The 27599-nt window shown below is 44.3% G+C and overlaps 4 protein-coding genes across 5 annotated transcripts in view; 2 read left to right on the top strand and 2 right to left on the bottom strand.

Annotated features, from left to right (window-relative positions):
* Positions 1-994: 994 nt before the first annotated feature.
* Positions 995-8373, bottom strand: plod3 (procollagen-lysine, 2-oxoglutarate 5-dioxygenase 3). The gene is made up of 18 exons (XM_057855675.1): positions 8160-8373; positions 7539-7630; positions 7344-7480; positions 7117-7280; positions 6909-7021; positions 6769-6832; positions 5673-5770; positions 5502-5603; positions 5308-5439; positions 5124-5245; positions 4953-5057; positions 4765-4890; positions 4431-4686; positions 4288-4359; positions 4103-4207; positions 3871-4017; positions 1682-1807; positions 995-1611 (listed from the first exon to the last, which is right to left on the bottom strand). The coding sequence occupies exons 1-18, from the start codon at positions 8281-8283 to the stop codon at positions 1456-1458; spliced, it is 2241 nt and encodes a 746-aa protein (XP_057711658.1). The 5' UTR covers positions 8284-8373; the 3' UTR covers positions 995-1455.
* Positions 8374-8737: 364 nt separating this feature from the next.
* On the top strand, positions 8738-14463 carry asgr1a (asialoglycoprotein receptor 1a). 2 transcript variants are annotated; one of them, XM_057855697.1, is made up of 7 exons: positions 11388-11542; positions 11684-11791; positions 11854-11943; positions 12006-12071; positions 12146-12238; positions 13655-13922; positions 13987-14463. In XM_057855697.1, exons 1-7 carry the CDS (start codon positions 11485-11487, stop codon positions 14132-14134), a joined length of 831 nt encoding a protein of 276 aa, XP_057711680.1. In that variant the 5' UTR covers positions 11388-11484; the 3' UTR covers positions 14135-14463. The 2 variants fall into 2 exon arrangements, 1 of the variants encoding a protein (XP_057711680.1); XR_009066749.1 differs by lacking the exons at positions 11854-11943; positions 12006-12071; positions 12146-12238; positions 13655-13922; positions 13987-14463 and adding exons at positions 8738-9115; positions 10612-10688; positions 10782-11000 and having other exon boundaries at positions 11061-11542.
* Positions 14403-17855, bottom strand: bmp15 (bone morphogenetic protein 15). The gene is made up of 2 exons (XM_057855695.1): positions 17436-17855; positions 14403-15505 (listed from the first exon to the last, which is right to left on the bottom strand). Exons 1-2 carry the CDS (start codon positions 17713-17715, stop codon positions 14670-14672), a joined length of 1116 nt encoding a protein of 371 aa, XP_057711678.1. The 5' UTR covers positions 17716-17855; the 3' UTR covers positions 14403-14669.
* A 79-nt stretch (positions 17856-17934) lies between these two features.
* shroom4 (shroom family member 4) overlaps positions 17935-27599 on the top strand; it is a 31506-nt gene continuing 21841 nt past the window's right edge. The window contains exons 1-2 of the mRNA XM_057855657.1: positions 17935-18354; positions 25692-25843. Of these exons, the coding sequence (XP_057711640.1) occupies positions 17971-18354; positions 25692-25843 (536 nt within the window). The 5' untranslated portion in view covers positions 17935-17970. The remainder of the gene's footprint in view (positions 18355-25691; positions 25844-27599) is intronic.

Raw genomic sequence — 27599 nt, 5'->3', positions numbered from 1 at the left:
ATCTTTTAGCTGTATATGTAAGTAAAACGGTGCCATTATAGCTTGAACGCGACAATGCGTGAGTGGGTCGTGCATCACATGCATTAACTGCGTAAAATAATTTTACATGATTAATAAAAAAAAATTTAATTTCCGCCGTTAGCGCGATAAATTTGATAGCGCGATAAATTTGATAGCCCTACTTTAAGCCAAAACTAAAGACTCTGGATGAGTGTAACACATTTTGTCTGTAACGTTAAATACAAATAGAAAACGATTTAATTAAAAAATATAAATATATTTAAAAAAGGCATGTCCGATATTTTTTTGCCGATTCCGATACTTTGAAAATGACGTGATTTCATTCAAACCTTTGTTTTCAAAAACTACTAGAGCAACATTTTGAAAACTTTCAGAAAAAAAATGTCCGGATTTTAAGAGCAAATTTAAATGGCATTATTTGAACTTAAATTATATTAACATACAAATAAATACAAGCTTGTTAATCATCTCGTAACGATCCAGGAATAAAAAAATAAAATAAACGTTTGTCTAAAGACCACTCAACATTGTCTAAATAAAGAAATTAAATATGACTGGAAAAACTTCTTTGTCAGGGAATAACAAAAAAATGAGTAAAAATTGAGCTGTCCTTCAGGTAAAACACTGCGGCTTTTGTCCACAAGCACAGCCAAACTCAACAAAAAAATGGAAGCTCCTGTGGGCTGCTTTAAGACCACATAAATAAAATAAAAAGTAAAATTGGGGAGAAGGGGTGGACTTTGGTTCACAACATTTCTCACAGTTAATTTAACGTTAACAGTAGAAAACACAAACAGGAGCACCCTTCTCTCTAAGCAGCTTCCAACTCGAGTTTTGGTGGTTCGCAAGTTCAAACTGTTTAATGTTATGCTAACTCTGATGCCTTGAGTGCATACTTTGAAATAGCTGTAAATTGCTCAAATTTCAAATTTGTCATTTGTATGCGCTTCCCCAAAATAAAAAAACAAACTCATCGTTTTAAGCCTATACTTTATTTGTATAGCACTTTTCATCACGCTATTACAACACAACTCACATTCTCAACCAGTCAGTGGTGCTCTTGGTCCAACACAATTGGGATAAAACCACAAGAGCTTGGAGTATTTTCTTTTTGTCCAAGTTTATTCATTCGCTTTTAAATAATTTAAAGCAGTTTATACAAAGCCAAGCATGGAGTTGGATCCTTTTTTTTGTCAAATATAAATAGTTCAAGGAAAAGCCCCACTTACATGACCAAAGTAAAGAGGAAATTCAACACTAAAATCTTTTCTGTCTTAAAAAAAAGTCACATGCACACACACAGTGTGTTGGAGTTTCTAGAAAAAGGCACCACTGTGACAAAATGATCCCGTATAAAAATAGAGAATTCCCTCCACAATGCTAGAGAAGTGAAATCCCGGAGCGCTTTATGCAAGTTAGTGTCCATTCACGTGTCTAGGGGTCAACAAAAGACACCATGATGTATCTGGTTCCGCTGGTGGTGGGAAGACCCTCGTGGTAGTGAGTCAGGCGGCCGGGGTGCATGAAGGACCAGCCTTTCCTGGGAGACTCCACGTTGCAGTCGTAACGCAGGAACCGGCAACCTCCGCCCTACACACAATTGGTCAGCCCGTGGTGTGAGGAGATTTTGTATACTTGGGCAATTTAGGTGAAAAAATACCTGATAGTCTACGTTCTTGCTGTTCAGAGCGATATTGATGGTGAAAGTGGACGAGTCGTGATGCGGCCGCAAAGACGGCTGCTCGTCGGGACGGTAGCGCACCACGAAGTTCATGATCGCCTGAGACTGCGAAGAAATTTTTTGGGTTTAAAGAGCAAATACATTGGTATGAAAAAGTATCTGATCTTTTGGAATTTCTCACATTTCTGCAAAAATCACCATCAAATGTCATCTTTGTCAAAATCACACAGATGAAAATACAGTATCTGATTTAGAGCGGTGTAAAGCTGCACTGCCTACTATAAAACACACCTGGTAAGAAATGTCTTGATGACAAGCATTGTTTGATGTTCATCAAGGCTCGGTTCAAAAAGGTGTCTAAAGCAATCAAGATTGTTGTTTTGTACAAAACTGGGAAAGGATGTTCCTCAATCGACAGTCAAAGAAGTTGTCTACAAATGGAGAGAGTTTGGCACTGTTCCTTCTCTCCCAAGGAGTGGTCATCCACCAAAGATGATGCCAAGGTTTCAGCGCAGAATACTCAAAGAGGTTAAAAAAAAAGAACCCTAGAGTGTCCTCTAAAGACTGAAGGAATCTGACCCCTCAGCCAGATTGCCGGAATCAAGCCAGCCGAACCGCCAGAGCCAACGACTCGGGCCATCGAGACTCACACAACCCAGCCAAAAGACCAAACCCCGCGCGTTCACCTTAGTCTTAACCCCTTGTTCTGATTTCATTTTAAAAGCTGGAAAACGGCTTCGAAACACAAGTTGACAATTTATTCAGGTCGACAGGGATCAAACGGCAAGGCAAAATAGCGACGGACACAGGCGAGGATTCAGGGTCACCATATCACAAGTCAACAAAAGGTTCCTGAGAAAAATGACATTAAGTCTTTTTGAAGGCTCTTGCGGGGCGGGCTGTGGGCAGAAGAAGGGTGCGTTTAGGACAGTGGTCTCCAAACTATTCCCCATAGGGCCGCAGTGGGTGCAGGATTTCACTCCAACAAAAAAAGACCACACCGTTTCACCAATCTGTTGTTTTATAAGTGTAATCAGTTGATTGCAGTCAGGTGCTGCTTGTTTTAGTAGAAACCACATTGGTTAAAAGGTCTGTGCTTGATCGGTATGAACAGCTGCCCTCGAGGACCGGATTGGAGACCCCTAGTTTAGGATAATCTATCACAGTTTGGGCTGTTTAGTTCGTGCGTCACAGTTAGTGGGGCAACTGCAGTGGGAGATTTTGCCCGCCTCGGAGTCAAAGGGGCTCTTGGAGTCTTATCAGTCGTGTTATCCGTTGGATATCGGGCGTTCTTCTGTGTTCCTTGTGTTGGGACAGGACGTCCCGTCATTTGTTCTGGACTGTTCGGAAGAACTAACATGGAGACATGGGCTTGGCAATAATCGATGCGGCGATGTATCCCGATGCGGGGCATGGACGATTCGATTCGGGCAATGTCTGAGAACATAAACGGAAAGGGGGCTTCCATGTTGCTCTGCATTGTTTACTTCCTTGAACTGGATGAATTCGGTCACACTTGTTGACGTTCATTTTAGCGTGGTGACGTCACGTAACCTTACGCACGGCTGAGGAGGGGTAGGGGGTTAGACGGGTGGAAAAAAAACACAAAAAAGACACGGCTTTTTTTTTTTTTGTCAATGGGAAAGGTGCTAAATGCCAATTGCTAGTGGGTTGCATCGGCTTGGAAAAAACGCACGTTGACCCACTAGTTTCAGTGGGAAAGGGGCATTAGACAGTTGAAGGTAAAAAGAGGATGGACAGCAACAAGACAATGATCCAAAACACAGAAGTAAATCAACTTCAGAAGAACAAAATACAAGTTCTGGAGTGACTAAGTCAAAGTCCAGACTTGAACCCCATTGAGATGCTGTGGCATGACCTAAAGTCAGTGATTTATGCCAGACATCCCAGGGAATCTGACTGAACTACACCAGTTTATTAGGCCAAGATTAGTCCTGATCAATGTGGCAGACTGATCTGCAGATACAGGAAGCGTATGGTTGAAGTTGTGTGATTTTGACAAAGATCAGATCACATTTAATGGTGATTTTATGCAGAAATGTGACAAATTCCAAAAGGTTCAGATACTTTTTCATACCACTGTACTTATGATATTCAAGTACTAGCATTCCATAGAGCTGCTTATTGAGAACATAGCTAGCTTGTACCTTAGGGGAATATCCTGGGTAGAGCTTTTCCGTGATGGGGGAAATATACTCTTTGAGAAACTTCAGCCATTCCTTCTCAAACCCGATCTGGTTCATGTGGATGTCCACAGTAGGGACGTTTTCATAGCCACCAGCCAGACGCTCGTCCTGCGTGACGACGCATAAAACGACATCCGTCACTTCAGACCGTTCTGCAGTGTATCCCGTTCAGGAGCAAGCCAGAGTGTGTCACCTTGTGCCTGCCGCCGGACCACTCGCCGTAGTCCTCCATGGTCTCTACCAGATGGTCGCACATCTTTTCCGAGAAGGCTGGGAACCAGTACACATCTGGACACGGCTGGGACGGTACAAAAACAGGATGAGTATTCCATGACCGCATTTTTTGGTTAGACTAAATCCAAAAAGAAGAAGACTAACCTGCTCCACGAACCTCTTCTGGTCCTCAAAGATCTTGGAGTAATTCTCATGGACATACTTGGCCCTCCAGTCCTGTCATAGACGCACAATACGTTACAACTGCACAACCAGTGAATATTGAGCGAGGTGTACGCTAAAGGCACCAGAGGATTGTCGAAGATCTGCCACATGTCCGGGTGCAGCCTGGACGTGTTGAAGTTGTTGGACGACACCAGACGGCCAAAGTCATCGCGGTTGGAGACGAACATGAACACTCCCTGTTCTCGGACCCTGCGACAAAACGCCATGTCCGGGTCCAAACTGGGATCCTCGTACAGGTTGACCTTGGACAGTTTGGAGCGCAGCACGCTGCCTTTCATAAGGTAGGCCTGGGACATGTACGGAACGTTCCAAAGACCGCTGAGACAAACAAAAAAAACGAGGTAGGTCAACAGAGAAGAGGACAACTTGGAGGACCGGACATCTTCAGACACTCACATCCTCTTCCCTTGAACGATTTCGATGTAGTCTTCAGATCTGGAGTAGTAGCCTTCGGCACTCAGGGCACCCCAGAAGTTGCTCCACAGCTTCCCTGGTTTGGATAGCATGGGAGCGATAACGGACCTAGAAAAGAATTCCAAGAGGAATAAGAACCAAGTGATCGCATCTTGAGATTTCATGCTTACTTGTTCTCCTCCATGAGGATCCTGAGGATGTCAGGGTTGGTTATGACAACATCTGAGTCGATGCTGAAGTAGTAATCGCAACGGGAATCCTTCCGACACGCCTCCCTGCAAAACCGCACGGTGGCTAAGAACCAGGAACGGCGCGCCCATCGAACCGCGTGGCTTACTCACGCAGCCATCTTGCGGGCCCGGTCCTCCGACAGGTCCTCTTCTGGTCCGACGAGCACTGTGTCGGGGAAGAGGGTGCGGTGACGCTGCCAGAACGCGTGAATGTGGCGCTCATGGTAAACCACCTAACAAAGGTAAGCCATGTGGTCACAAGTGCTCCTTTTCAGGATCTAATCCTTAGCCTCACATTGTTGTGGATGAAGAGACGGATGCGGGTCAGCGGGTAGTTCAGCGTGGTCAGCCGCTCCAGGAATTCCTCCATAAAGGGCGTGGCGTGGTGGATGAACACGGCTACGTGCACCAGCGGCATGTCCGGGTCCTGAAATCAAGAAGCAGACACTTGACGTCGCCCAGACAACATGACAGCGGTTGCTAACGCACATCGACTTCATCGAAAAAGATCAGGTCGTCGTCGCAGTTGCCGCAACCCTCTTCGTAAGTCCAAGCCGTCGGGACGTAGTTTCCCAAATAGTTGAGTTGCAGCTGCGGGAGAAGAAGTCACGACAATGACACTCAGGACTAACAACATACAGAAAGTGTTGCGCAGGCTACCTTGGTGGGTCCGTTGCCATGGATGACAACGGGAAGCGTGTCATATGCGACGTTCCTGACACGGACCCTGGCCTTCTCGAACTTGAGGACCACTTCATCTACCAAAAACCATGTCAAGAAGACCGTGTTAGCATTACAGCTAGCTCTCTTGCAAATGTAAGTGGTATGAAAAAGTATCTGAACCTTTTGGAATTCCTCACATTTCTGCATAAAATCACCATCAAATGTGATCTGATCTTTGTCAAAATCACACAGATGAAAAAACAGTGTCTGCTTTAACTAAAACCACCCAAACATTTAGTCTGGCACATCAGTCAGGACTAATCTTGGCCCATTCTTCTCTTCTCACGCACCAGATTGTTTCTCATGCGGTCCAGAAACTATCTCGTCAAGATTAGCATTATATAGCATTCAAGCTAGTGGCCTTTTTCTATGCATGTTAGCCAATTGTTGTAAACATTAGCATTATATAGCATTTAACCTAGCGGACCTTTGATATGCAAGTTAGCAAATTGTTGTAAACATTAGCATTATATAGCATTTAAGCTAGCGGACTTTTGCTACGCAAGTTAGCGAATTGTTGTCCACATTAGCATTATATAGCACTTAAGCTAGCAGAGTTTTGCGACGCAAGTTAGCTAATTGCTGATACATTGGCATTATATAGCATTTAAGCTAGCGGACTTTTGCTATGCAAGTTAGCCAATTGCAACAATTCAATAATTGGCCAATTATTGAATTGCAGATTGTTTCTCGAGAAACAATCTGGTAAACATTAGCATTATATAGCATTTAAGCTAGCGGCCTTTTTATATGCATGTTAGCCAATTGTTGTTAGATAGCATTTAAGCTAGTGGCCTTTTTATATGCATGTTAGCCACTTGTTGTTAACATTAGCATTACAGTGAGGGAACTTTTGCTACGCAACTTAGCGAATTGTTGTACAGATTCGCATTATATAGCATTTAAGCTAGCGGACTTTCGCTATGCAAGTTAGCCAACTGCAACAATTCAACAATCAGCTCACATAAATGAGGGAAATTCCAAAAGGTTAAGATACTTTTTCACACCACTGTAGCTGCCCTCTGGGTCTCACCGACAGCGCCGTTGAGGTTCTGGAAGATTCTGGAGCGGTGATCCAGTGTCATATTGAGTTTGGTCTGAGGGACAAATAGTTAAACATAAGATATGGGATGTACTTTGGACTTCAGTACGGTTAGTTTGACGCTACTTTACCCGCTGGTTCCGGTCCAAGTAGATTTTGGTGTAGAAAAGCTGGTCGTCATCGTCGTCTTTTAACTTCCATTGTTGGACCATAGCGTTGATGTCCGATGCGAAGCCAATAAAACCTTAAACATACACAAAAAAAAGTCAGAACAGAACCAGGAAAAACCTTGAAATGACTTGCGGGTTTCTCAAGCTGTGGACCGGAATGTACTCTTACCGCCTGAGTTGAGGTAGCGTTTCCCAGAATGCACGGCGGGGTACTTTGGAGCCAACCTCTGGTCGGGCCAGCAGAAGCCTTCGGCGGAGAACACGATGCGGTGCCCCAAGCGTTTGAACTTGTACAATAGTTCTTCAGGACCCGAGGCGAAGATCACGTCATAACTGAAGGACGAGACGCGATTTAGATCCTGGACAGAGTCTCCAAGAAGAAAGGTGAGGTCTTACCTGTCCACAAACATGACCACCGTGTCCTCCTGCTTGGCGTGCTTGGGAAGCTCCTTCTTCAACCAGCGCACCTTCTGCCCTCCGCCCACCGTTCGAGCAATGTCGCCTCCTTTCCACTCCTCCCCCAGACCGAGAACCTGAAGACCAGCATCTCCATCACCGACCCACGCCTCGGCGTCATGGCTTTGGGATTACCTTCACAGTGTAGTTGAACTCTTTGGCCGTCCTCATGAAGCGCACAAATCCGTCCGTCTCCTCTGTCGCAGCCGTGATGACCAGAAGGTTGTCTGTGTGCAAAGACACACACTTTGGAATTTTCATGAAGGAATTCCTCACCGAAGTGGGAAAAACACAAATTCTTTAGACGTCCAATCAGTCTTTCTGTTGTGTATTTAGACGAGTTTATCACTAGTAGACGTCCAATCCACTTGAAGTGGGAGGGTGGCAGCGAATGAACATTCGTTCATTCGCTGCCAACCCTCCCACTTCAAATGGATTGGACGTCTATCCCTGTCAATGGCAGCCAATGAGTTATATAATATTTCAAACAGTATCATAACCATACATTTTAAACCAGTCATCACGAAAAGCATCGCTGTCAGCCCCTCCCTGTCAAAACGGATTTGACGTCTATCACTGTCAATGGCAGTGAATGAGTTATGAATCTCTGTGGGTCATATAAACCAGAAGAAATCTTGTGGAAATATAAGGTTTGCCTCACAAGAGTACAAGTACAAAGTCGGTATCCAAAGTTCCAGTGACGCTGGACACGGCGGTCCCCCTGGCCCGCCTGGAGCCCCTCCAGAGCGGCCTTACCTGGTGAGAGGCTCCGCTGATGAGCTCCGGAGGAGACGTGGAGTACCACGCTAACTGTTAGCAAGCCGAGGAACCAAGAAGACATGGCAGTGGCCACTTGTCGATGAAAACGCTTCCATTCCATCGTTAAATCCTCTTCTGTCTTGTCTTCGCCTCTCCTTTTCGAAGCTCCGACGAAAGCGTGACGAAATCTCGCGAGGACATCAGCACGTCAACATTTACTGGAGGTGATTGGGCGCCCGTTCTCGTCACAGGAGCCAATGAGAAGCGTGTTATTTTTGATTGACGTGAATTTTCACCAATCACTAGAACGAAAATGGTAGTTTTATTGTTGCCACCTCATACATGTTCCCTATTTATGTACTAATAGTCGATTAAAACACCGTGACAACTTTATAACATTGTGGCTTAATTATAAATACATTTTATTTCTTGGCAAAAGTTACGTCAAGTTGAATGTGCTAGATCATCGCTGTGGGCTCGCTTTGCACCAGGCGACCAATGAAAACCTTGACGACGAACGAGCCAATCACAAGAAAGATAATTTTTTTGTGTCCTGGGGCTACAGAATGTTCTCGTTTGCCACGTCACATACTTTCACTCTTTAAAAAAATGTTTGTTTTTTAAACAAAAAAAGTAAGCTAAATACTGCTGTTAAGCCTCAACCACATTTAATGTAGTACAATTTTTATTATTCAGAAAACTGAGGCTTCCTTAGCTTTTGTCACGATAAAAAGGACGTATTGTTTCCCGCCCCTGGTTGTCATGGTAACCTAGCAACAAGGAAGCTACAAAAAGTAGTCTCCTAAATTCTTCAGTTTTGGCCGTGACAATGTCAAAAAGGCCACGCTTCTTCACACCTGCTCAGGTGGCAGCTCACAACACGGCGGCCGACCTATGGGTGTCCTTCCTGGGCAAAGTGTGTGACCTGACCCCCTTGATGAAGCAGCATGAGGGTAAGTGGCAGGACCACTTGAGTACAGTATCTCATTGGCTACCATGGACAGCGAGGAGGGGCTACTTTAGCGGTGTTTGCTAAACTCTTGTGGATTTCGGGTCACTTCCTGTTGATTTTGGGTCACTTCCAGTTGATTTTGGGGTGATTACGGGTCACTTTCTATTGATTCCCAGTCACTTCTGTTGAATTTGGGCTATTCCCAGGTCACTTCCTGTGAATGTTTTTGTGAAAAACGAGCGGAAATATATCATCATGACATATAACTCATTGGCTGCCATTGACAGAGATAGACGTCCAATCCATTTGAATTGGGAGGGTTGGCAGCGAATGAACGAAAACGGGGCCGCATAGCTAGTTAGCATGCCGGAGTTTCGTTTGTTATCGGAATTAACCAGACCAATCGCTCTCGCAACTAACTACTCACGGAATCGAGAAAGCGTTCAATCCTCTCCGTGTCACATTCATTCGCTGCCAAACCTCCCACTTCAAATGGATTGGTTGTCCCCAAGTGATAAACTCATTTTATGTCTATCATCATCAATGACATTGAAAGGAAAGCTAATTGATGCTAAAAACCAAATTCTCACTCATTATCATCATCTGCCGCTTAATCCGGGGTCGGATCACTGGGGCAGCAGCTTTAGCAGGGAAGCTCAGACTTCCCTCTCCCCAGCCACTTCAACCAGCTCCTCTGGTGGGATCCCAAGGTGTTCCCAGGCCAGCTGAGAGACCCTCCAGCGTGTCCTGGGTTGTCCCCGGGGCCTACTGCTGGTAGGACATGCCCGGAACACCCCTCCAGGGAGGCGTCCAGGAGGCATTTGAACCAGTTGCCCGACCAACTCAACTGGCTCCTTTTAACGCAGAGGAGTAGCGGCTCGACACTGAGTCCCTCCCGGATGACCGAGCTTCTCACCCTATCTCCAAGGGAGAGCCCGGCCACCCTGCGGAGGAAACTCATTTCGGTTGATTGTATGCGGGGTCTTGTCCGTTCGGTCACGACACACAGCTCGTTACCTTGGGTGAGTGTATGAACGTAGATCGACTGGTAGATCGAGAGCTTCGTCTTTTGGCTCAGCTCCTTCTTCACCACTATGGACCGGTGCAGAGTCCGCATCAGTGCGGACCCTGCAACAATCCAACTGTCGATCTGCCGCTCCCTCCTACCTTCACTTGTGAACAAGACCCAAAGATACTTGGACTTCTCCACTTGGGGCAGGATCTCATCCCCGACCCGGAGAGGGCACGCCACCCTTTTCCGACTGAGGACCACGGTCTCAGATTTGGAGGTGCTGATCTTCATCTCGACCGCTTCACACTCGGCTGCAGAACGCTCCAGTGAGAGTTGGAGGTCACGGCTTGATGAAGCCATCAGCACCACATCATCTACAAAAAGCAGAGATGTAATGCTGAGGCCACCAAAGCGGACCCCCTCAATTCTTCGGCTGTGCCTCAAAATTCTGTCTATAAAAGTTCTGAACAGTTATTTTCACTCAGGTGATGTTTTGCTGCTACCCATCATGGAATTTGCGGGCAAGGACATCAGCAGTTGGTTCGACCCGGAGACCAAAGATGTGAGTGGGTGCTGACATTAGGACAACCCTTTCCTGCCCAATCCGGGACTGTTGGCAACCCTACACAAAAGGCTCATCAACACCTTCGCGCAGGTGCTGACGTTCGTCCACCCGCTGACTGACTGCGTAAGTTACTACACGCCGCGGGGTCGCTTCATACACATCCCGCCGGCAGGCCCACGCTCCGACTGGGCCAGCGACATCGAGCCGGCTTGGTGGAAGGACAAGCGCTACCAAGTGGGACGACTGTCCGCCAAGACCAGGTGGATACGCGTCATCAACACTTTGACGTCTCAGGAGCAACGACTGGAGGTGAACCTACACAATTGACGGTAACCCCTTAGCTCGGCGCTAACTTCTTTTCCGATTTAGGTGTGTTCTGAGGAGACGCTGGCCGAGATCCTGGAGCGCTACCTGCCGTACAACTCGCACGCGTGCAGCTACACGTGGAAGCACAACGGCACCAGCTTGGACATGAGCAAGACTCTGAGCCAGAACAACGTTCCTGACGACGACATTAAGCTTCAAGAGCTACGTCTGGACTGCGATCTTTTCACGCCAGCTATCCTCCTCCACTTTAATGACGACCTCACAGAGGGTTGAGTTTTTTTACGTTGTCCAAAATTGTGTAAAGTTGTGCCACGTTTCAGGAATAAAGTGTTTTTACTTAAGTTTGAAGTATGTGACGTGGTTGGAAAGTGCACACAAACAAAACCGACGGTACCGTTCAAAGTTCGCTTGGCGGTCAGTCACCTCGACGCGGAGTTGCCGCGCTCCTCTCTTTCGTGAAGACATCATGACGACGGAATACCATGACAACATTGACGAGGACAGCAGTTCCTTCTGGAACAAAGGTACAATAAGGTGTTTCTAGTCTGTTTGAGGGTGTCAGAGCACCTAGATTGTGGATTGTGACCATGTTGTTTGGCATGAACCTTACTTTCCTGACTTGACTATCGCACTAAATGCAACGTCCAATTTGTTCCATGTACAAGAACCATCCATCAGCCCTCGCTCAAGAGTGTCCAGGCTCAGCCGCCGCCTGTTTCCAATTCTGACCGTAGCAGCCATTTTGATACTGATGATCGCACTGGGAGCCAGCTGTGAGCACACACAACACATACTTGTATGCAATTCTCAGAAAATGAACAGCTGTGTGCAACAGATTCAAAGATGGCGAGTCGTTTGTCGTCGGCGGAACGCGGTTTTTCCAATTTCAGCCAATCACTCAGTGGTATCCAGCAGCTTGCCGCAGGTAACCTCGCAGTTTCCTTCCTCTGGTACGTGGTACCTTATCGCGGTGTGTTTATCTGCCAGATGCTGCCAAAGATGTGGAACGACTCAAGTTTGTGGTGTCGAATAACAAACAAGAGCTGCAGACGAGTGAGACTTTGATAGCTACTGTATGGTCTCGACTCAGCAATCTTGCGATGATCCTAATGAGGATTTTCTTTCAGCATCCGAGGCCTTAAAACAGCTAGCCACTCTGAACACCATCAGCAGGACGGTGGCCACGCTCAGATGTTCGCTTGACCGTCTCCTCAACAACGGTACTCTTGGTTGCCAACAGTCCCGCGCAATCCTGGATTGTTGGCAACCTTACACACATGCAACCCCAGACAAATACTAGTCCATCTAAAAAAAATTGCATATTGTGATAAAGTTAATTATTTTCTGTAGTGTACTGATAAACATTAGACTTTTACATATTTTAGATTCATAACACACAACTGAAGCCTGTAGCACTGCTGAGGTGTTATGGAGGCCCAGGATGCTTCGATAGTGGCCTTAAGATCACCCACAGTGTTGGGTCTAGTGTCTCTCAACTTCTTCACAATATCCCACAGATTCTCTATGGAGTTCAGGTCAAGAGAGTTGAGCACACTAATGCCATGGTCAGTAAACCATTTACCAGTGGTTTTGGCACTGTGAGCAGGTGCCAGGTCGTGCCGAAAAATGAAATCTTCATCTCCATAAAGCTTTTCACCAGATGGAAGCATGAAGTGCTCCAAAATCTCCTGATAGCTTGCTGCATTGACCCTGCCCTTGATAAAACACAGTGGACCAACATCAGCAGTTGACATGGCACCCCAGACCATCACTAACTGTGGGTACATGACATTGGACTTCAGGCATTTTGGCAGTTCCTTCTCCCCAGTCTTCCTCCAAACTCTGGCACCTTGATTTCCGAATGACATGCAAAATTTGCTTTCATCTGAAAAAAAGTACTTTGGACAACTGAGCAACAGTCCAGTGCTGCTTCTCTGTAGCCCAGGTCAGGCGCTTCTGCCGCTGTTTCAGGTTCAAAAGTGGCTTGACCTGAGGAATGCGGCACCTGTAGCCTATTTCCAGCACACGCCTGTGCACGGTGGCTCCGGATGTTTATACTCCAGACTCAGTCCACTGTTTCTGCAGGTTCCCCAAGGTCTGGAATCCCTTCTTCGCAATCTTATCTCAGGGTGCGGTCACCTCTTCTGGTGGTGCAGCATTTCCTGCCACACTTTTTCCTTCTCACTGAGGTGCCTTGATACAGCACTCTGGGAACAGCCTATTCGCTCAGAAATTTCTGTGTCTTAGCCTCTTCCTTGAGGGTGTCAATATATGGTCTTCTGGACAGCAGTCAGGTCGGCAGTCTTGCCCATGATTGCGGTTTTGAGTAATGAACCAGGCTAGGAGTTTTTAAAAACCTCAGGAATCTTTCGCTGGGGTTTTAAGTTAATTCGTTGATGTAGATGATTAGGTTAGCTTCTTTAGAGTACCTTTTCAAGATAGGGATTTTAAGTTTTTCTCGACTTTTTTGCCAAAATTATTAAAACAATAAAAGGCTTGAACTACTTCAGTTGTGTGTGATGAATCTAAAATATATGAAAGCCTAATGTTTATCAGTACATTACTGAAAATAATGAACTTTATCACAATATGCTAATTTTTTGAGAAGGACCAGTAAAATAGCTTGCGTTTTAAAGGTTCGACATCGGCAAGTGCCACCTGCTGTCCTTTGGACTGGGTGAGTTTCAGTTCCAGCTGTTACCACTTTAGTCGCTCGCTGAAGTCCTGGCACGATGCGCGCGACTGGTGCAACGGACACGAGTCGCACTTGGCCATCATCTTGACGGACGAGGAGTGGGACTTTGTGCACGACCACGCAGCGGGTCGCTTCTACTGGGTGGGCCTGACTGATGAAAGGGGCTCCTGGGAGTGGGTCAACCAGACGCCTTACGTTATGAACCGCAGGTAGGTTGTAGTCATTTTGCCAATCCTGATTTTTTTTTTAACGTTCGATGACCTTCCGGCTCAGGCGCTGGCGGCCCGGACAGCCCGACAGTTGGACCCACCACGGCATGGGACCTGGTGACGAAGACTGCGCTCACGTGCACAGTGACGGTCGCCTCAACGATCTGCACTGCTCTAGCAGGCTGCCGTTCATCTGCCAGAAACACGCCTGATGATTGCAGATTTGAGGAGCAAAGTTTTCTGTCATGCGTTTTTGCGCTTTACTAGCTCTAAATTTTAAGTCTGTGCAAGGTCACGAAGATCTTTTGTTTGCCTTCTAAATGTACTTGTAGATTTTGGAGAGTTATAAATCATATTCTTGGGGTTTTTAGTGGTACAAGTATTACACTAGGAAGCTCTTCAGTCATTGACTGCCATTGACAGGGACTGAAGTCCAATCTATATTTGAACTTTGACCCTTGCGAAGGCAACAGATTAGGCTTTAGAAAATATGCAGTTTATTTTATTCATCATTTTCACGTGTAATAAAAAAATGCATTTACATTCTTCTCTTCATGCAAGCTCTCGAGGAGTCGCGCCCGTTGTCAACATATGCAAAAGCGACAAATTTCATAACCGACCCGTTAAAAATCAGTTGCTTCCACCGTTCGGATTTAAAAAAAACAAGCTAGGTTTTTTTTTTGCAAGTGCTTGAGAAAGTGACGGCGAATTGTGGCAGAGTCCAAACGCCACGTCGTCCCCCAGGTTTTAGCGGCAAGTGCAGGACTCTGCCACCATGTCGTCCAGTTCTTTGTACTCCACCTTCTTTTTGTGCTTCACTAGCACACTCATGGGCATGTACTTGTAGGGCACGCATGATGGCGGCGGGACGTCGCCCATGCCCAGCTCGTTGATTTTGGTCTGGATGATGGCGTGGTTGGGGGAGTGGTAGTCGTAGGTGAGCACACGCGGGCAGTCACCCTGACAGAAGCGAGGGTTGTAGACCGGCGGGGCGATGTAGTGCCCCAAATCCAGCTCCTCGAAGGACAGGCGGAAGGGGTGCAGCTTGCAACGGTTCTTGGGTTCACTCGTGTCACGTTTGACCGAGGCGGCGAGACTGGCTATGACAAAAGCTGGGTCGGAAGAGCGCCGCCGCCGGCTGACGGAGGGGTGCCAGCGACTCAAGCGCCTGGTGAGCTCGTCCCCCCCTTTTGCCCCCGACAGCTGAGCCATCATCCAGTCCTTGCCGTCACGCTCCTCCTCCAAGTACAAAAGCAGCGATGGGGCTTCCAAGTGGGGCGCCCCGCGAATTCTGTCCGCCCGCGGCCCGGACTCGGTGCAGCGGTACCGGGCCCTGACGGTCAAGCGGCCCCCGCTCGGGCGTAGGACGCGGGCGCCCAGGTGGGACTCCTTCCAGCGCTGGTGGGGCTCCATGGTGCTGAACAGTGTCTCCCCTCCGGATAACGCCACCCGGGCGTGACAACGGGGTGGCGCCATGGCAGTTGGAGACGAAGCGCGCAGGTGCACGAAGGAGGCTCGGATCAGACGCTCGGACGGGAGGAGCTCCAGCTCGTACTGCACGCTGAAGGCGTAGTGGTGGTCTTCTGGACGAAAAGACAAGATTTTCAGACAAGAAAAACCGACAGTTTACACAAGCCGCTTTCACATGTCTGACCATTAACTTGCATATGAACTTATGAAATTTAGATTTTCAAAAAGTGTTATTTCACTGTTCTAATTTTAACATCTTGACATTTGGGAGTTGGGACGATATAACAGCATAACATTAATAAGACCAAACATATTGGATGAATGGGGGTCGGGGCTACATTTCTTACCAATTTGAACCTAATTAATTGATAGGTTAAATCGGGTTTCCAAACTACGGCCCGTGGGGTGGAGTTGGCCCGCCTCCACGTTTGGTCCGGCCCCCTGAACTTTTTTTTTGTTTTCTATAGCGTTATTTATTTCCTGGATTTTTTCCTGTGAAGAAACCAGAGAGGGTTTTTTGGTTATTATCTATTCAATTAATGTGTTATTATTATTATATTATATTTTTAGGGCTGTCAAATTTATCGCGTTAACGGGCAGTAATTTTTTAAATTAATCACGTTAAAATATTTAACGCTATTAACGCATGCACGGCACGAGCCACTCACGCAGTGCCGCCAACAGCCTACAATGGCGCCGTTTTACTTATATACAGAGCTAAGAGGCAGCGTCAAGAGAGAGGAGTAGATACAAGTATTCATTAGGGCCGTGCATTTAATTGGCAAAAGCTTTGACATCTCTCCTACAACAATTTTAAATACAGTGATACCTCAGCAAACGAACATAATTGGTTCCCAGAAAGTGTGTGTAAGGCGAAAAGTTAGTCTTCCGAACATTTATTTCCCATAAGAAACCATTAAAATGAGAATAATCCGTTCCCAGGTCCCCATAAAACATAATTTTCTACTAAATAAGCCTTAAAACTACACAAAAATATACCTTATTTTCTTTAATGTCTTCTTAGGCTTAACACTAGCCTGTGGTGGGGTCTTTTTCGGTCCCATAATAGCAAAAGTACACTCAATATGGTCCAAAATGTCTATCAAACACAAACCACGTCCCCACTCAACAAAAGGGAGGGGACGAACAAGGACGCCGTGAGCGTGCGTCAGCTTCTCGTGGCGCTGTTCGACCGCGTGGTTTGGTTCGTCCGCCGAAAACTAGTTCGTCAGCAGAGACTATATGCTCGCAAATTTAATGTTCTTGAGGCGAAAAGTTCGTGAGCTTAAGCGTTTGTGAGCTGAGGTATCACTGTATAGTGGAAAGCAACGTGGGGAAGAATGACAGGAGTTGATCTTTTTCTTAACACCTTGTAATGTACCCAACGCAGAGAAGAAATAGCATTTGCAGCCACCACACACAGTCATGGTTGCACCACTTCCCATCATGCATTTGGGCAGAACACTAAGTCGCTACAGTATCATTTACTGAAAGCTCAACAAATACACTAGATGGCAATATTTAGTCACAATATACAAACGCACATTTATCCTTTAAGAATTACAAGTCTTTCTATTCGTGGATCCCTTTCACAGGAAGAATGTTAATAATGTTAATGCCATCTTGTGGATTTTGTGTTATAATAAACAAATACAGTACTTATGTACAGTATGTTGAATGTATATATCCGTCTTATCTTTCCATTTCAACAATAATTTACAGAAAAATATGGCATATTTTTGAGATCGTTTGAATTGCGATTAATTACAATTAATTTTTAAGCTGTGATTAACTCAATTAAAAATTTTAATCATTTGACAGCCCAAATTTAATTTATATCTTAAATATAAATAAAAAAAAGTCATTCTAGAACACAAATAAGTTTGCTTTAAAGTTGGTGGGGATAATTTAGGCATCCTGAAAAACTGGTAGTGTTATGTCCCTATGCAAACCTGCGACCTTAGTACATGAAAAAAATGGCAGCACTCAAAATGGATTGGACGTCAAGCGCCGTCATTGGCAGCCAATGAGTTAAACGCTCACCTGTGGACACTGGAAGGTAGCGCACCGACGACGCGGAGGCTTTCAGCAATCGCACGGTGTTGGATCCGAACTTCCTGTGTTTTTTGGGTCTTCCCCCCGGTTCCGCCGCGCTGCGGTACAAACTCAGCATGAACTGCAAGTTCTGGTCAGCCGTCTGCTCGTCGGTCAGCGGCCGGTTGTGAGTTTCGGAGCGAGAAGCGAGCTCACATGGCGGCAGAGTGACGAGAACTAAAAGCAGGACCACGACCGGAACCGGTAAACGGTGCTTCTGGCCCCGCATGATTGACGCAAAAAAGTTGCGTGCGTTAGCGAGCTCCACCGAGAAGGCGACGGACGACGACCATCGTCGGCGTGGCCGCGACGCCACTCACGGCAGACAAATCGGGGCGCGGCACATCGTGGAATGGCCACTAATTACCGTGACCTCAATTAACCCCTCGGACAGCCGGGAGGTTTGTCACGTGACTCGTGCAGGTTTGGGTCAGGTGTTTTTTTGTGACATTAGGTGGCGCTCAAGTACCTTGTCCTTTACTCGATGGAAACATGGCCTTTTTTTCTGAGCCTTTTTTTTTTAAGTATAATTCAGTTTTTTTCTAGTTGGTGGAATTCACTGTCAATCACGCCCATTGAATCGCAGGAGGCGTGGCTTACAAGTCCAGATCCAAACTTTTTTGGTCCCTCCTCCTCCTGTCTGCGCCGGACGCCCGACCCGCGTCCATCCAATCCATTGCGGACCGGCGCCGATGGGGCAGCGGTGCAGGCGGCGTCGGCCAGGCAGCGACAAGCAGGCGGCATGGAGACGCTGGTGGAGCAGCTCGTGTCCTTCCACCGCATCCAGGTGCAGCTGAGCGGCGGTGCGCCCTGGGGCTTCACGCTCAAGGGGGGAACCGAGCACGGAGAACCGCTAGTCATCACAAAAGTGAGTCAGACCAACACTTCCTTTTGCCTGGTCGCCATCGGACCTCCATTTAGGATGGACTTCCTTGTTGTTTGGTTCTCCAGAGGTGCCAAAACTACTTGCAGAACTTTGAGTACACTCTGAAATGTACTTGAGTACAAAGCAAGTAGTACTCTTCAAGGTTAAAGTAGTTTGATGTAGTTTTTTAATTCTATTATTTAGTTGGTTTTACCTAATTTTTGTTACTACTTTTAAAAAAAAAAAATAGTTTTCAGTTTTTTATTGTAATCTCAGCTATTGATTATTTTAGTAGTCAATTAATCGATGAACTTGTTAGTTCAAATAATCGATTAATCGGATAAGAAACAAAAAATACCGGAGCTGAGCCTCAAATGGAAATAAATAAATGAGGATCTAAGTACAACAAAAGAACTTGCATAGCAAAAGTCCGCTAGCTTAAATGCTATAAAATGCTAACTTTCCCCCCACATATTCCCACACACAAAAAAAAAACGGCTAAAAATACCTATAAACTAAATAATTAATGCATTAAAAATACATTAGCTAAAAAAAAAAACTAAAAAAAACTTATGTTGGTCTTAACAGGGAGCAGCTGGATTCGGCCATGTGAAATGAGTTATGTCATATTCACTGTCGCCACTAGAGGGCAGTGTAACCACCAAAATCCATAAAACAAAATGCGCACACTTTCGAAACAAACCATTTCAGCGCCATTTTAATTAAACTGAATACTCGAAGCAGCAAAATTTATTTAATATGAATCTTTTTATAATCTAATTACTCGAGTTAATCATTGCAGCACTACTTCTTGCGTTCAAACAACTTCATCAGCTAAGAGTTTATTGATAAATCATCCATGTTTACGACAGTCGTGTTCTCAAAACACAATTTTAGGGTGCAAAACACTGAAGTGGAAGTTTCTGAGGTGGGTGTTTACTTGAAAAAAAAATGTCTTTAGAAAACTACAAACTGTAATTTCTGATGATATTATCACAAGGCTTTGCTGTGATAGGTACAGATCTACCCGGTCACTTGCTGTTGATTTGGGGACATTTCAAGGACACGTCCTGCTGATAATACATGTCACTTCCTGTTAATTTGGGGACATTTCAGGGACACGTCCTCTTGATATCAGGTTACTGGAGATATTGCGGGGACACGTCCTGTTGATATCAGGTCCCCTCCTGTTGATATGGGGACATTTCGGGGACACATCCTGTTGATACAGGTCACTTCTTGTTGACTTGGCGACAGTTTGAGGACACGTCCTGCTGATACAGGTCACTCCTTGATTTGGGGACATTTTGAGGACACGTCCTATTGAAACCGGGTCACTTGCTGTTGATTTGGTGAAATTTCGGGGACACATCCTTTTGATATCAGGTCCCCTCCTGTTGGTTTGGGGACATTTTGAGGACACGTCCCGTTGATATAGGTCACTTCTTGTTGATTTGGGGACGTTTCAAGGACATGTCCTGTTGATATCAAGTTACTGAAGAAATTTTGGGCACATCTCCTTTTGATATCAGGTCCCCTCCTGTTGATTTGGGGACATTTTGGCAACACGCCCTGCTGATTCATGTCACTTCTTGTTGATTTGGAGACATTTCAAGGGCACATCCTGTTGTTATCAGGTTACTGGAGATATTTCGGGGACACGTCCTTTTGATATCAGCCCCCGCCCCCCGTGGGTTTGGGGAGAATTTGAGGACACGCCTTGTTGATACTATGTTGATTTTGGGACATTTCGAGGACACGTCCTGTTGATATCAGGTTACTGGAGACATTTTGGGGACACATCCTGTTGATACAGGTCACTTTTTGTTGATTTGGGGACATTTCGGGGACACATCCTGTTGATATCAGGCGACTAGAGATATTTCGGGGACGCGTCCTGTTGATATCAGGTCCCTTAATTGATTTAGGGACATTTTGAAGACACGTCCCATTGATACAGGTCACTTCTTGTTGATTTGAGGACATTTCGGGGACACGCCCTGTTTCATGTGTGTCACCTGGGCACCAGTTTAATGTCAGTGGGCTGTAATGGTTTTTGGTCAAAAATGACAACCGTACAACAATCTGCCAATGAAAACGAATGGGAAATTTGGACATACATGGCCATCAATGACTTCCCATTAAAAATGAGTGGTACAGTTTTTGGCAAATTTTGGAGGAACTGTAAGTTTTTGCCAAGTTCTGTATACAACTTTTATGCCCCTAGCTGTCCTGGGATTTTTGTTGTGTAAATTGTTGGATTTGGTTGAAAAATTGAAGGACTAGATAGATTTTGAAAAAACTTTTTTTTTTTCTCCAAAAAACCTGTGCTTGGAATGGAAAGATTTTGAGTAATTTTTTACATCGACTCAAATAAAATGACTTTTGACTTTTATTTTGTAATATTTATGGAAAACTGGCGCTACTGTCCTTGAAATGAAATTTCTGAGGTGGCAGTTTATTTCTAAGTAATTTACTGTCATTTTTTTGCATGTTCTTTCATTGGGCAATTGAGTTTCTGGGGTGGTCTCATTGTCACAAGGCGTGAAATAAGTGCGCGTATTCAACTTTTACTGCCGGTAATTATTGCAGAGTGCCGGCCTACGGGTGGTCGCGTGCACGTTGACCAGTGTGCCAATGCTCGCCTCCGTGGAAAAGCACGGCTCATTCATCTGGAAACGCGCACACACGCACGGCCGCTGGGAAAATGTGAGCGATACACATCAAACTGGACTTTTATTTTAACACGCATATGTGCGCACAGTAAGGAAGTGTTAGATGTGAACTTCCTCGGAAGGTCAGAAGGGTTTGTCAGAGGTGTTCTGGTTCCGTGACGGGGGAAGGGTTGCCATTTGCTCCACATTCCACCGAAAAGCAGAACACACTAGTGCGGGAGCACGTGTACGTGTGCGTCAAACGCACGTACCTGTGATCAGCTGGGTGCTGACAAGGCGAGAAAATGTTTTGCACCAAAACGTTAGTAAATCTCGTTGTGTCATAAATTCGTTCTATTGTCAAGTTTGATCATAATTTAGAAAAATGCACAGTTCTGAACTCTGACGTGCTGATATTTCTCGATTATGTGGGATTTTGGGGCATTTACGGGTCACTCCTTGTTGATTTTGGGTAACTGGTTTGGTGTAACATACAGTGGTATGAAAAGGTATCTGAACCTTTTGGAATTTCTCACATTTTTGCATAAAATCAGCATCAAATGTGATCTTTGTCAAAACCACACAGATGAAAAAACAGTTCTGCTTGAACTAAAACCACCTAAACAATTATAGGTTTTCATATTTTGATGAGGATAGCATGCAAAACATGACAGAAGAGAGAAAAATAAGTGAACAATCTGCCTAAGGAGACTTAAAGAGCAATTGAAACCAATTTTTTATCAAACATTTTAAGTCAGGTGTGTGCCCAATCACTGACGAGTGGTTTGAAGCTGCCCTGCCCACTATAAAACACACACCTGGTAAGAATTGTCTTGATGAGAAGCATTTTCTGATGTGCATCATGGCTCGGTAGAAAGAGCTGGCTGAAGACCTGCCCTCAAGGATTGTTCAAGGATCAAGGATACAAACCTATCTCTAAAAGTTTGGATGTTCATCAATCGACAGTCAGAGAACTTGTCTAGTTTGGCTTTATTACTTCTCTTCCAAGCAGTGGCCGTCCACCAAAAGATGATGCCAAGAGTTCAGTGCAGAATACTCAGAGAGGTAAAAAAAGAACCTCAGAGTGTCTGCTAAAGACTTATAGAAATCACCGGCACAGTCCAACATAATCTATATGTAAAACTATATGGCCAAGAATGGTGTTCATGGGAGGACTCCGCGGAAGAAGCCACTGCTGTCTAACAAAAAAAAAAAAACATTGCTGCTAGTTTAATATTTGCAAAAAGGCACTTGGACACTCCGCAGAAGTTTTGGCAAAATATTTTGTGGACGGATGAAACTAAAGTTGAATTGTTTGGGAGTAACACTCAACGTCACATGTGGAGGATAAATGAGACATCAACACCACATCCCCTCTGTGAAGCATGGTGGAGGGAGCATCATGATTTGGGGCTGTTTTGCTGCCTCAGGGCCTGGACAACTTGCAATCATTAATAGAAGAATAAATTCAAAGGTTTTGCATGAAAATCTGAGGCCGTCTGTCAGACAGTTGAAGATCAAAAGAGGATGGATGCTGCAACGAGACAATGATCCAAAACACAGAATTAAATCGACTTCAGAAGAACAAAATACACGTTCTGGAGTGGCCAAATCAAAGTCCAGACTTGAGATGCTTGGCATGACCTAAAGACAGCAATTCCATCCATCTGACTAAACTACAGCAGTTTTGTAGAGAAGAATAGGTTAAGATTGATGTGCCAGACCGATCTGCAGCTACGGGAAGCATATGGTTGGAAGTTATTGCTGCCAAAGTGGGGGCATAATATATCAAATGTGATGGTTTACTTACTCATTTCCCCCCTGTCTGTCATTGTTTGCATACTATCCTCATTGGCCCACAAAAGACTGGCTGTTTCAGTGTCATTGACGGCGCTAGATGTCCAATTCAGTCAAAATGAATTGGATGGGTAGCGGCTAACATAATCAAATGGAAGATTTTGGTAGCAACCTGTTACCTCCTTTTTTTTAACGATATTTCAATTCTTGGTGGGAGCATATCGATAACCTTTTGAGCTACAAAGTATCACGATAAATCACCTTTTCGAGCTATTTTCGCGTCCATCTTATTTCATGTTTTTGGTCTTTGCATGTGGTGTGTTTACATTCGGGCGTGTGTTGGAGTGGGATTGGAATGTCGCTATCTATAATCTGGAGCCTTAAGCGCTTGCTTCTGGGCGGCGTCTGGACGCAACTATGAGAGGTTGTGGTCAACTAGCGGTCCTTCATTTTCCCGCACAAAAATATGCTATGAAGTGCTATTTGTTCTTCCTTTGGCCAAGATGCACCCTCCCTCCCACTAAAATGTTGACGTCCAATCCATTTGAAGTGGGAGGATGATAGCCAGTGAACTAGTTTGTCTAGGTCACGTCGTCCTCACTCTCTCCTGGAACATTTCCTTTTACATTCCGTTTGCGCTTGGCGTTTCCCAACAGCCGCGCTTTGTCATCCTGTCCTCCCGTTTTTGTTGTTGTGGTGTTGACTGTCCGTTGGCACTTTGAATGCGCATTCCTAGTGCGCTCTGGTGGCGAGAGTCGAGTTTGAGGTGGAAAACGGAGACAAAACCCTCTTTGTGAGCGTCAATTCCGTAGACTCCTCCTCTTACTTTTTTGTGTCGGACTTCCTCGTGGTCTCTTGCGCCGGGACGGGCCAACCCCCCTCTCCTCGCCGCGCCCCGATAAAGAAGGCCTTGTGCGAGGAGAAGGAGACCGAGGTCTGAAACGTAGAGGATCCTCTCTTTTTTTCTACAACTAGGAGGTCTTCTCAGATGGCGTGAGACTTTTTTTTGTAGCTTAAGTAGAATTCATCTCTCGTGAGCACATGAGCTCATGTTGTACTACCATTGATGGTAGGGGCGTGACAATATATCGAAAGGGTAACACTTAATACAACTGGCTAACTTGCATAGCAAAAGTCTGCTAGCTTAAATGCTATCAAATGCTAACTTTTTTATTTACAATACTCTTAACAAATCATTGAAACACATGTTCCCACAAAAAACAAATATACATATAAACTAAATTACGAATGCATAAAAAAACATTCACTTATGTTGGGCTTAACAGGGAGCAGCTGGATTCAGCCATGTAAGATAAATTAAAATACCTGAGCTTAGCCTCAAACGGTATTAAAATTAAATAAAAAACACATGTTCCCACAAAAAACAGCTATCTATACATATCAACTAAATTACCAATGCATAAACAAACATTAGCTTATGTTGGTCTTAACAGGGAACAGCTGGATTCAGCCATGTTAAATGAGTTATGCAAAATAAAATAACCGAGCTTAGCCTGAAATGGTATCAAAAATTAAATAAATGAGGATCTAAGTACAACAAAAGAACAATTGGCTAACTTGCATAGCAAAAGTCTGCTAGCTTAAATGCTATAAAATGCTAATATTTATTTTTTGACAATATTCTCAACAAATCATTCAAACACATGTTCCCACAAAAGAAAGCTAAATATAAATATAAATTACAAATGCATAAAAAACATAGGCTTATGCTGGTCTTAACAGGGAGCAGCTGGATTCAGCCATGTTAAATGAGTTATGTAAATTGAAATACCTGAGCGCAGCCTCAAACGTGATTAAAATGAAATAAATCTAATTACAACAAAAAAACAATTGGCTAACTTGCATAGCAAAAATCCGCTAGCTTAAATGCTATAACATGCTAACTTTTTTTTTTTTATTACAAGCGCTTAACAAATCGTTCAAACACATATTCCCACACTAAATATACTTCTAAACAAATAACGAATGCATAGACAAACAATAGCCCAAACAAAAACGTATCTTATGTTGGTCTTAACAGGGAGCAGCTGTTGCACTGTAGCTACTAGAGGGCAGTGTGTCCACCCAAAACAAACTCAATTTAAATGTTAAAAAAAAAACAAAAAACATTACAACATTCCTAAACGTATCCTCCAAGCAGCAAAATTTGAGCTGTAGCTATCTTTCTTAATAAAATTACTCGAGTTAATCAATTAACGGTTTCAGCACTACTCAAAATCAACAGGAAGTGACCTGTTAATGCCCGCAAATCAACAAAGTGACCAAAAATCTATGTATTCTAGAATGATTTCCTGACCCATGTATCAATAATTGTTGTATCGCCATATCGTGATATTATCGTTAGCCTTGTATCGCAAATCGTATCATATTGTGTGGTATTCAGAGGTTGCCATTCCTAATTGACTGTTCATGTAGTACAAAATACTGCTTTTTATGAAAACACATGCCCACGCACACATGTACTGTTTGCAAACTGTCTTTTTCTCGGCCTCGACCTCTGGCTAATGGATGGTTTCACTTGCGGCCTTAGGCCCCGCCCTCCACACGCACACACACGCTTTGAGTAATCATGCTTGTTCTGTGTGTTAATTTTGTCTGTCGTCAGAGCGCCCATGATTGTTTGCGATGAAAGAGCCTCTTGTTAAATACAGTCAGCTCTGTGTGCGTCAGGTGACCGCCGAATGCTGACGGTTTCTAGCCCACGTGGGATTTTCCTGATTTTTCCATGGCACAATCACGGCCCTAAACTAAACGCAAATGAAGTCCCATTTTGGAATCAAAATAAAAGGGTGTGTCCGCGTTAAGTCGTGCACAGAGAGGCTATTATTTTTCTTATGTCACCCGTTTTTGTACGTGTCTGTTGCCCAGATCGAGGAGGGAGGCAAGGCGGACCGCTGCCAGAAGCTGAAAGTGGGCGACGAGCTGATAAACATCAACGGGTCGGCGCTCTACGGCAGCCGGCAGGAGGCGCTGATCCTCATCAAGGGTTCCTACAGGGTCCTGAAACTCGGCGTCAGGAGGTTTGTTCTGCTAGTGACAAACTCAATTCCAGTGACTGCAAGCCACGTGATTGAACGTCTATTATTCTCAATGAAAGAGTTCATCGAATCAAAAACCCCTTAGTAATAAAGTAATTACATAAAACTTTTGACAGACACAATTTTTGTCTAAATCCAATCATTCATACATTAAAAAAAAAATTCAGAATGCTAAGAGTCACAAATGTTTGGCCAAAAAATACCCATTCACTTCTAATGGCCAAAATTGGCCAAAAAAATACCCATTTCTAATGAGCAACATTTCCCATTCATTTCCAATAGGCCTTTTCGCCATTCATTTCAATAGCACAAAAACTTCCATTCATTCCTATTGATTTCCAACCTAACTGGAACCCGGAAATTTGCCAAAAACTTGCCCATTCATTTTTAATGGGAAAAAAAGAAAAGTTTCAAAATGTATCTAGTCCTTCAATTTTTGACCAAAACACACAATTTGGGCATCAAAAATTTCGGGACGGCGAGGGGAATAAAAATCACAAAGAAAAAATTTTTGATAAAATGAACGGTTTTCAAGAAATTTGCCAAAAACTTGCCCATTCATTTTTAATGGGAAAAAAAGAAAAGTTTCAAAATGTATCTAGTCCTTCAATTTTTGACCAAATCACACAATTTGGGCATCAAAAATTCCGGGACAGTGAGGAACATAAAAAGTTGTATACAGAATTTTGAAAAACATTCGGTCCCCCGGAAATTTGCCAAAAACTTGCCCATTATTTCTTAATGGGAAACTAAAAAAAGGTTATGTAGTTCTTCAATTTTTGACCAAATCAAACATTTTGGGCATAAAAAATTCCGGGACGGTAAGGGGCATAAAAGTTATATACAGAGTTTGAGAAAAAAAATTATGGTTCCCTGGAAATTTGCCCAAAACTTGCCCATTCATTTTTAATGGGAAATGAAGAAAACTTTCACAATGTATCTAGTTCTTCAATTTTTGACCAAATCACACATTTTGGGCATAAAAGATTCCAGGACGGTGAGGGGTATAAAAGTTATATACAGAATTTGAAAAAAAAATTTACGGTTCGGTACTGTAATTTTTTGATAAAATGTACGGTTTCCCGGAAATTTGCCAAAAACTTGCCCATTCATTTTAAATGGGAAAATTTTTCATAATGTGTATAGTCTACTTTTAATAATGAATTACCCCCCGCCCCAAGGCTATTTCGACCAGTGTGTCTCTACTCTGTATAGGCAACCATTTTTGTCCATTCTCTTCACAACGTTATCTAGAAAGGTACACATCTTTCAGTTCTCTAATAATGAAATAATAGTTTTGAAAAAAACTTGCTGATGGTGGCTCAGTAAACATCTAATTTGGTTTGTTCTCAGATGAACAACAAATTTAGTAAGGAAGTTTTTGATATAGATGTTGAAGGAAGAAAAGAGGCAAAGACTGAGTCACAGACAGAAAGTGTTGATGACAGTGTTGATTTCTGTTCACCTTTTTCCCCTTCCAATTAAAGTCTGGTACAGCTACAGCCAATTATACTGTAAAGCTGGTTAAACTGGAAGTTATGTTGTTGTAAGGTTTATGAAATTTTTGTTCATTTGCCCCTTTTGATCGATGAGCACCTGACCCTCCATCGGTCTCTGTATGGCCCTGTACACCTCCAATCAATTTGGACGTTTACTCATGCTAAACTCATTTCAGTCACAGAGTTGTTTTTTTTGGTGGTGTTGTTGTTGAGCAATTTTGTGGTGGAAACGTAGTTTA

This window comes from Corythoichthys intestinalis, chromosome 13 (assembly GCF_030265065.1).
Source record: "Corythoichthys intestinalis isolate RoL2023-P3 chromosome 13, ASM3026506v1, whole genome shotgun sequence".
Lineage (NCBI taxonomy): Eukaryota > Metazoa > Chordata > Actinopteri > Syngnathiformes > Syngnathidae > Corythoichthys > Corythoichthys intestinalis.
This window is presented reverse-complemented; position numbering and strand designations above follow the sequence as displayed.